This window comes from Homalodisca vitripennis, chromosome 2 (assembly GCF_021130785.1).
Source record: "Homalodisca vitripennis isolate AUS2020 chromosome 2, UT_GWSS_2.1, whole genome shotgun sequence".
In the NCBI taxonomy this organism is placed as follows: Eukaryota; Metazoa; Arthropoda; class Insecta; order Hemiptera; family Cicadellidae; genus Homalodisca; species Homalodisca vitripennis.
In genome coordinates this window covers 185,502,532-185,512,297 of record NC_060208.1, presented here as the reverse complement: position 1 = coordinate 185,512,297, position 9,766 = coordinate 185,502,532, and the positions used below count along the sequence as shown (strand labels likewise).

The following is a 9,766-nucleotide window of genomic DNA, read 5'->3' as shown; positions in this document are numbered from 1 at the left end:
AATTTCACGCTGTCGTAATTGTTGAAGTAGTTTTCTTTCTTCGATATGACGAGTTTCCATTTTTGTTAGCATATTATTCCAGATGACAGGCATAAAAATGTACTTTTCTCCCATTTAAGCCGGAATGTACATTTTTCTCTCAGTTTCAAAACGTGTATTTACCTTAAAAGCAAAATTAGTTTTCACGGAGAGGGAATAAAAATAAAAGATCGCTTAGTATAATTATAAAAAGTTAAAAATTTATATTTTTTGAGAAAATTTAAATATATACATCCGTCATAACATAAAATCAATACTCAAAAAGCATAATTAATAATTGATTTTAAATTAATTAGTAATTGATTTATTTAGGATATCTATAAGATATCCTAAATATTAGATATCCTAACTATTAGATATTATCTAATTATATTATCATTGTAGTTTTAGTCTGTGTTAGTTGTTAATAATATTCACAGACGTGGGAAATCCAACCTCTGCAGTCTGAGGTCTGCCACCTGAGTTCGGGACGTCTTGCCGAAATGCATCGATAATCTCTGGAAATCTCAGGTTCACGAGGACCCCAGTGGGTGTACCTGAATTTTTGGCCTGTCGAGTTCCACACATAATCACCTCGTGCATTTCTGTCATATCCGTATATCCATACGTTTTCTAATGCGCCTGGAAAAGAAGTGTTATTAGAAGCAAATGCAAAAAAACCAATTAGCATAGTTACACATTTATAAGTTTGTAAAATCATGAAAGAGAACTTTCCAAAAACTATAATTCTCGATACTTCCAAATCCCTATATTTTGAATACAACTTTATTTTGAATGTTTTTGAAAGTGATCGAGGCATATGCGCGTATGAGACAAAGACAGAGATATCTACCGAACTAGTAGACACAGAACTTAAGAACCCTGCCTTCACAGGTGGGAAACTACGGGCAAGGATGGCCTAGGTGTTTGAAAACACTTTAATTTTAAACAGTGGTGAGTTTATGGCAAACAAACGAGGTGTCTAATCTCGTTTAGTATGGCATATTGGCACAATCGAAAGGCTGAAAACCGGTACTGGGAGTGAGAAAGAATTGGCAAGCAATTGTGGTATGAGTAAAAATGTAAGGAAACTAGGATTCTGCAGAAAATAATCGCATTTCTAGGAAATATTCTAGTAATAAATATTATTTGAATTTATGAATGATAATACACAGTATGATAAATAAAAACACTCTAAAGAGTTAATATCAAATTCTTTAGTATTTTTAGTTAGTAACCATACCAATTTAAGATGGGAGCAGTATTTCTCGTAGTAGAAATTAAATTAACTTAATTAAAGTTATTAAAAGTTTTCGAATTACTAACCAATAGTCTAACTAAGGAACAGAGTAAATTTTAAATGGTACCACAAAGTTACCGACCTGATTCGGTATATGCTCTTTCTAGTTCTGCCTGCTCCTCCGCACTCGTAATGGAAGCAAGGCGCATATCCTTGTCGAGGCATCGCTGGATGGCACCATACCAAGTACCCTTTGAACGGTATAGAAATAATAAGAAATTGTACATAATTTAACTCAATTGTGTTACAGTATCATTGGGAAGTAGGAGAATCACAGAAATATCTTTTGTGCCTTTTCTAGTTTACATCCAAAGGTTTAAAGGCAGTAGTTTTAGAAAGAAACATTTTTATAAAACACACTGTTTTCCAAATATGGCTTAACTGTTAAAATCTCTAAAAACTCACCATTTCATTTCCTATGGAGAACTTCTTCTTTAGTTTACCGGTTTCTGCAACACAAGAACGAACACATGTTAGTGATTACTTCGAATTAACCTTATTAATCTTGGATATTATATCAAAGTTTTAATACACATAGCACTTTTTATTTAAAAAGTCCTAAATGATATCCTTAAGATATTTAAGTACATCCAACAGTTTTTACAACCGACAGTCAAATCCTAAAAACTGAGTATCGCGCATGGATAAGCTCACACGAACACTCTTCACAATCCACGCAATATGCACCTCGGTCATATCAACTCACCACTCGGATCGTTGAGGTCACCAACCTTCGCAGAATCTACGTAACCACGGTGGAGAAGCAAAGACAACAGTTATCTGCTGCCATCCTGTGCCCTATTGTTTACAGCTACAACGACAAACTGGTAGTTCTTGACATTAAGATTGTGCTTGCGTCAGTATCGCAAACTCTGACCGCTAGGTAGCATGAGCATGATCGTTTCCCGTTATCTACCATTCCTGAGATAACACAGCCTGCTGCCCACTTCCCTTACACTCCGAGCACCGCGGTCACCAACCTTTGCAGAATCTACGTCACTACTGTGGAGGAGCAGAGACAACAGTTATCTGCTGTCATCCTGTGCCCTATTGTTTACTACAGCGACAACGACAAACTGGTAGTTCTTGACATTAAGATTGTGCTTGCGTCAGTATCGCAAACTCTGACCGCTAGATAGCATGAGCATGATCGTTTCCCGTTATCTACCATTCTTGAGATAACACAGCCTGCTGCCCACTTCCCTTACACTCCGAGCATCGCAAAACAGTTAACTTTGTCGCGCATGCTTTCCATTTCTCTCCCGATGGATCTTAGATTTGGCAATTTCTATAGTAGTAGGACATTATTTCATGTTAGCAATAGTTCTTTTAGAAAATCATAAAACATATTTTCTATAATAAATCTTTCAAGTGTGAGTTTTTGATTTTATGACATTCTGGCGTTTATTTATATACCAATAAATATACAAATATGGCCAAAAACGACTTCTTCAAATATTAGTATTTGAAGTGACCTAAAAGAAGTTTGTACCTACTTTTTACCTTAAGGATTGTGGCTATAACATTAAAATAAATTACTCAACCTAAAATAGATTTCACCACTTTAAAGTCACAATAAGCCTGAGATATGAAGTTAGTTGAGGTATATTGGAGTTATTAACGGGAAATATAACATTTCTCACTTAATTAATATTTTATACTTGAATTAACAACATATTTAAGTTTATTTTTACTGAATTTATAGTTATAACAACAAAATCCTATTTGGCTGACCGCATTTTAAGACAGTAACTCAATAGCCTGACTAAATTTCTCTTTACACTTTACATTTTGCTTGCAGTCTGAGCGAAGCCTGCTACGTGACACCTGGTGTAGTGTTCAAGGTTCTCCTACCTTATATTATATTTTTATTCATGGACTTACCTGGAGCCGTACACTCGTGAAAAGGATTCCCGATAAAACCTGACCTGCAGGCGCAGGCAGCATGGTGGTTCATGACGTTACAGATAGTGTTCGTGCCGCAGACGCCATTACAAGGGTCCACACATGCCTCATCAATACAAGCTTCGCTTGAACTGCAGTCCGAGTCTTTAGAACATGCCTTAATCTCTGGAAATGCCATAAATACATATTAAGCAATGGATACTTATTCAAATATACTCGTGTTTGATTATTAAACAGATGCATATTTACTACAAGTACTATAACATACTATAATTTACTATATGTACTAAAGTACCACTCACTGGTATGTTTTACTTACGTTTAAACACAAACACCCCCCTCACCACTAATAACCCGCTTACAAAAATCATATATTTATCAGGACTCTTGAAATATACAAGTACGTAGTAATATTATTTGTTAATTGTTAATTTGTTAATTAATAAGTTAATTGTGCTAACCTGAGTATTAATATTTAAAAGATATCCAGACACAGTTCTCTTTCAAGTTAAATACCCGATTAAATGTACTTATTTAAGTTTGATATTGAAGTTTTTCTATTAAACCAGGTTTTTAATTAAAAAAAATGCATGTTGAAAATATTGCAAACATTCCCAATATGATTTTAAATTTATAATACAATTTTCTACTGGTTTGCACAAATTCAATATAGTTATGATACTGAGAAACGAAGTTTTAATAAACTCACCCTGGGGAATAAACATAAAAACTATTGTTCCAACCACATAGAGTAATACTTAAGAAACTCAAATTAAAAAAAAATGCGTGCAAGTCCTAAAATGTATGTTCGAAAAATTCTTAAGATGAATGTTTTGAGTTGTGAAACATGTAATAAACAACACTGCAGTATTTGAAATATTATAAGTAAGACCGATCAATTAAAAAATAGTGTCACTAAAAAAATTAACCAATAGTACATGATGTGTTGGATATCCACCATAATACAATTTTTAAGGATATCTATGAATTCAAAGCTGTTAGCATTGTTAAACTGTATAATAACAGCATAATAAACGATTTAAATATGAAGTATTTTTGTATTAGCACATCAGTTCATATGAAAAACTATGTACTGAATACATGCTAAATTATTGTATCTTTCCTGACGTCTAAAGTAATATTATTTTATTGTAATATTTTTATTAAAAAAAACCTATATAATTTTTTATGTATGAAACATTTGACACGCTTTTTATAATTTGTGTTAACAGGTGTTAATAATTTTTCTTCTTTCGTTTGTTTATTTTTATACATGGTTGAAGTTTTATGTCTGTATTGAAAAAGTTGTAAAATACAACGAAGTATTGTACAACTAATTTTAGTTTTAGAGCCAACTATCGGCAAGTCAGTTGTAAGCAAGAACTTCTTTTTTCCCATAACATACTGCATGAACATACTTATATATATGTATATATATATATATATATATATATATATATATAAGCTGTAGGATTATTTTGTAATATATTGTTGAAATATTGAAAGAATAAAATGTCATTAACCATTTACGTCTCGCTTAGTTTAAAACTTTCTCAAACCTTTTATAGGATTTTCAGACATAAAGAATAGATTTTCCTTTTTGCAGTAAAAATTGTACTGATCGATTTACCGGATCGAAAATATATTTAAACGAAAAACTATATGTATTTTTCAATTTTAACATAAAAATATATTACAATACAACATTTTTTCTGTTTTTTGGCTGATTTTTTATTAATGAATTCTTGGCTATATAACCTGAAGAAGGGGATAGAATCCACTACACGAAACGCGATGTATTAGTTTTCGTATTAAATAACGACGGAAAATGTCCAAAATATTTTCAGATAATCATTAAGGAGATTTAAATGAAGATTAAAGTATCATTAAATATTTGCTATATATCCTACGGGTTTCTAGTACTGAAGTCAGAATAGAGTGTACTAATTATCTAGCATCGAACTATAACTGAGGTAAGGTTACCAGAGGCTAGTGTCAGTAGCAGGCCGCACAATGCAATCCGTGTCAAATATGTTACTGCCATCACTAAGTCAGAATAGAGTGTACTAATTATCTAGCATCGAACTATAACTGAGTTAAGGTTACCAGAGGCTAGTGTCAGTACCAGGCCGCACAATGCAATCCGTGTCAAATATGTTACTGCCATCACTAAGTCAGAATAGAGTGTACTAATTATCTAGCATCGAACTATAACTGAGGTAAGGTTACCAGAGGCTAGTGTCAGTACCAGGCCGCACAATGCAATCCGTGTCAAATATGTTACTGCCATCACTAAGTCAGAATAGAGTGTACTAATTATCTAGCATCGAACTATAACTGAGGTAAGGTTACCAGAGGCTAGTGTCAGTACCAGGCCGCACAATGCAATCCGTGTCAAATATGTTACTGCCATCACTAAGTCAGAATAGAGTGTACTAATTATCTAGCATCGAACTATAACTGAGGTAAGGTTACCAGAGGCTAGTGTCAGTACCAGGCCGCACAATGCAATCCGTGTCAAATATGTTACTGCCATCACTAAGTCAGAATAGAGTGTACTAATTATCTAGCATCGAACTATAACTGAGGTAAGGTTACCAGAGGCTAGTGTCAGTACCAGGCCGCACAATGCAATCCGTGTCAAATATGTTACTGCCATCACTAAGTCAGAATAGAGTGTACTAATTATCTAGCATCGAACTATAACTGAGGTAAGGTTACCAGAGGCTAGTGTCAGTACCAAGCCGCACAATGCAATCCGTGTCAAATATGTTACTGCCATCACTAAGTCAGAATAGAGTGTACTAATTATCTAGCATCGAACTATAACTGAGGTAAGGTTACCAGAGGCTAGTGCCAGTACCAGGCCGCACAATGCAATCCGTGTCAAATATGTTACTGCCATCACTAAGTCAGAATAGAGTGTACTAATTATCTAGCATCGAACTATAACTGAGGTAAGGTTACCAGAGGCTAGTGCCAGTACCAGGCCGCACAATGCAATCCGTGTCAAATATGTTACTGCCATCACTAAGTCAGAATAGAGTGTACTAATTATCTAGCATCGAACTATAACTGAGGTAAGGTTACCAGAGGCTAGTGCCAGTACCAGGCCGCACAATGCAATCCGTGTCAAATATGTTACTGCCATCACTAAGTCAGAATAGAGTGTACTAATTATCTAGCATCGAACTATAACTGAGGTAAGGTTACCAGAGGCTAGTGCCAGTACCAGGCCGCACAATGCAATCCGTGTCAAATATGTTACTGCCATCACTAAGTCAGAATAGAGTGTACTAATTATCTAGCATCGAACTATAACTGAGGTAAGGTTACCAGAGGCTAGTGCCAGTACCAGGCCGCACAATGCAATCCGTGTCAAATATGTTACTGCCATCACTAAGTCAGAATAGAGTGTACTAATTATCTAGCATCGAACTATAACTGAGTTTAAGGTTACCAGAGGCTAGTGTCAGTAGCAGGCCGCACAATGCAATCCGTGTCAAATATGTTACTGCCATCACTAAGTCAGAATAGAGTGTACTAATTATCTAGTCATCGAACTATACAACTGAGTTAAGGTTACCAGAGGCTAGTGTCAGTACCAGGCCGCACAATGCAATCCGTGTCTCCAAATATGTTACTGCCATCACTAAGTCAGAATAGAGTGTACTAATTATCTAGCATCGAACTATAACTGAGGTAAGGTTACCAGAGGCTAGTGTCAGTACCAAGCCGCACAATGCAATCCGTGTCAAATATGTTTACTGCCATCACCAAAGTCAGAATAGAGTGTACTAATTATCTAGCATCGAACTATAACTGAGGTAAGGTTACCAGAGGCTAGTGCCAGTAACCAGCCCGCACAATGCAATCCTGTTCAAATATGTTACTGACATCACTAAGTCAGAATAGAGTGTACTAATTATCTAGCATCGAACTATAACTGAGGTAAGGTTACCAGAGGCTAGTGCCGGTACCAGGCCGCACAATGTAATCCGTTGTCAAATATGTTACTGCCATCACTAAGTCAGAATAGAGTGTACTAATTATCTAGCATCGAACTATAACTGAGGTAAGGGTTACCAGAGGCTAGTGCCAGTACCCAGGCACCCGCACAATGCAATCCGTGGTCAAATATGTTACTGCCATCACTAAGTCAGAATAGAGTGTACTAATTATCTAGCATCGAACTATAACTGAGTTAAGGTTACCAGAGGCTAGTGCCAGTAGAACCAGGCCGCACAATGCAATCCGTGTCAAATATGTTACTCCGCCATCACTAAGTCAGAATAGATGTACCTAATTATCTAGCATCGAACTGTAACTGAGGGTAAGGTTACCAGAGGCTAGTGCCAGTACCAGGCCGCACAATGCAATCCGTTGTCAAATATGTTACTGCCATCACTAAGTCAGAATAGAGTGTACTAATTATCTAGCATCGAACTATAACTGAGTTTAAGGTTACCAGAGGCTAGTGTCAGTAGCAGGCCCGCACAATGCAATCCGTGTCAAATATGTTACTGCCATCACTAAGTCAGAATAGAGTGTACTAATTATCTAGCATCGAACTATAACTGAGTTAAGGTTACCAGAGGCTAGTGTCAGTACCAGGCCGCACAATGCAATCCGTGTCAAATATATGTTACTGCCATCACTAAGTCAGAATAGAGTGTACTAATTATCTAGCATCGAACTACGAGGGTTGTTCAATAAAGACTGAGACTGGGCCCGGATTTCCCCATACTGCTCTGATAAGACATGATGCCAGGTTTTTCCAATACCTTTGGATCCTATTGTTTACCAACAGACATTGAATTGCTTAATCTCTATCACAAAGCCATCAGTGCTCATTTGAACATCAGCTTGGTAGGTGCCCGCCTCCAACGTTTTATCATGTCCAGTTTTGCGTGAACAACAACGATATGCGGTTAAGTTATGTGTTAGACTCAACAAAATTGCGACTAACACTTATGAAGACATAAAGCAAGCTTTTGGGGATGAACGCAATGTCTCAGTGCTTCCTGTTTTCGCTGGTATTCAAAGATTTTAAGAAGGGAAGAGAGACCCAGAGTTTGCAGGGAGGAATGGTGCCCCAGTTACTGCTCTCACTGAGGAAATCATCAATACAGCAGCGGCAATGATCAAAACCGACCGACGTCCTGACCGTCAGGCCACAGATTGCTGAACTCCTTGACATATCGGTAGTAGTGCTCACACAATTTTAAAAGACAATCTTAACATGTCTAAGAGTGTGTGCTCGTTGGATTCCTCGTTTACTCACACCTGAAACAAAAACAAAACCGTGTCGATGTTTGCCTTGAGTGGAAAGCGGTTCGTTGAAGAAGATAGGGATTGGTGGAAGAGTGTAATTACTGCTGATGAGTCCTGGGTTTATCAGTATGACCCTGCAATGAAAATCCAAAGCACTGAGTGGCTAGAAAAAAATAAAGGTCGCCCGAAAAGAAAGCTAGGGCAACCAAATCTGCAAACAAAGCAATGGTCATTACTTTTTTTGACTATAAAGGAATGGTGTTACACTCATATCAGTTCCACGTGGACAGACAATCAATGGAGACTATTACAAACAAGTTTTTGGCTACATTAATGAATGATCACATTTCTCGAAAGCGTCCAGAACTTCGAGGAAACTGGAAACTTCATTACGACAATGCGCGGCCTCACATTGCACACGTTGTGTGACAGAATATTTGGCCAAACGAAACATTAAGGTCGTGCCCCACCCACCTTATAGTCCTGACCTTGCGCCCTGTGACTTTTTTTGTTTCCTACTGCAAAAAAGGAATTAAAGGGACCGTCGTTTTGATTCGGAACAGGATGCAGTAAAGGCTTTGGCTTTGGAGGTGATCCTGAAGAACATGTCAAAGGATGGCTTCTCCTAAAGTTTTCCAGGCATGGCAAAGGCGCTGGACAAGTGCATTTCACTTAATGGGGAATACTTTGAAGGTGAAAAATTTTAATGTAGATCAGAATTAAATAATAAATGTTTTATAGACACAGTCCTCAGTCTTTATTGAACAACCCTCGTATAAAACTGAGGTAAGGTTAACCAGAGGCTAGTGCCAGTACCAGGCCGCACAATGCAATCCGTGTCAAATATGTTACTGCCATCACTGCTCGAGAAAAACTGCGAGCAAACTCGACGATCGTCTCAATGAACACTTTTTATCACAAAGTAACCTCGACTTGTGACCCATGAACTATTTTGAGATTTGTTGTCACCACCAAAATGTGTAATTGCTTCACAGTAATATTTCAGCATGTCTTACAATAATTTGCTTTATAGAACTAAAAACTATGATAATATAGTTTCTTCCATTAATGCTCTCTGTGTTTGGATAAAATATTAAGCATTTAACTGAATATAAAGTAGACTACACTTTAATGCTGCAAATTAAAACTATTTCTATTTGCTGCTAATGAGGGCAAAAAAGGCCTGCCTCCAAGTTCAATATCCCTAGTCTGAAGAACGAGAGTACTAAGAAGAGTAAATATAGAGCTTCTAATCTCAAAGTGATAAGC

At 36.7% G+C, this 9,766-nt stretch overlaps 1 protein-coding gene across 4 annotated transcripts; it reads right to left on the bottom strand.

The window, feature by feature from the left end:
* Window positions 1–217: 217 nt before the first annotated feature.
* On the bottom strand, window positions 218–9,394 carry LOC124353376 (secretory phospholipase A2 receptor-like). 4 transcript variants are annotated; one of them, XM_046803220.1, is made up of 5 exons: window positions 9,295–9,394; window positions 3,203–3,388; window positions 1,724–1,767; window positions 1,401–1,509; window positions 218–660 (listed from the first exon to the last, which is right to left on the bottom strand). In XM_046803220.1, exons 1-5 carry the CDS (start codon window positions 9,353–9,355, stop codon window positions 443–445), a joined length of 618 nt encoding a protein of 205 aa, XP_046659176.1. In that variant the 5' UTR covers window positions 9,356–9,394; the 3' UTR covers window positions 218–442. The 4 variants fall into 4 exon arrangements, with proteins under 4 accessions (XP_046659176.1, XP_046659173.1, XP_046659174.1 ...); XM_046803217.1 differs by lacking the exon at window positions 9,295–9,394 and adding an exon at window positions 5,330–6,663; XM_046803218.1 differs by lacking the exon at window positions 9,295–9,394 and adding an exon at window positions 6,068–6,663.
* Between the last annotated feature and the right edge of the window lie 372 nt (window positions 9,395–9,766).

What these genes read in the sequence shown, in the direction of transcription:
- LOC124353376 (XM_046803220.1), bottom strand. Translation starts at nt 9,355, where the DNA reads ATGGCAGTAACATATTTGACACGGATTGCATTGTGCGGCCTGGTACTG. An exon ending in GGTACTGGCACTAGCCTCTG is followed by an intron (nt 3,389 to 9,294) that starts GTTAACCTTACC and finishes TGGCATTTCCAG; the next exon opens with AGATTAAGGCATGTTCTAAA. An exon ending in TCACGAGTGTACGGCTCCAG is followed by an intron (nt 1,768 to 3,202) that starts GTAAGTCCATGA and finishes CTTGTGTTGCAG; the next exon opens with AAACCGGTAAACTAAAGAAG.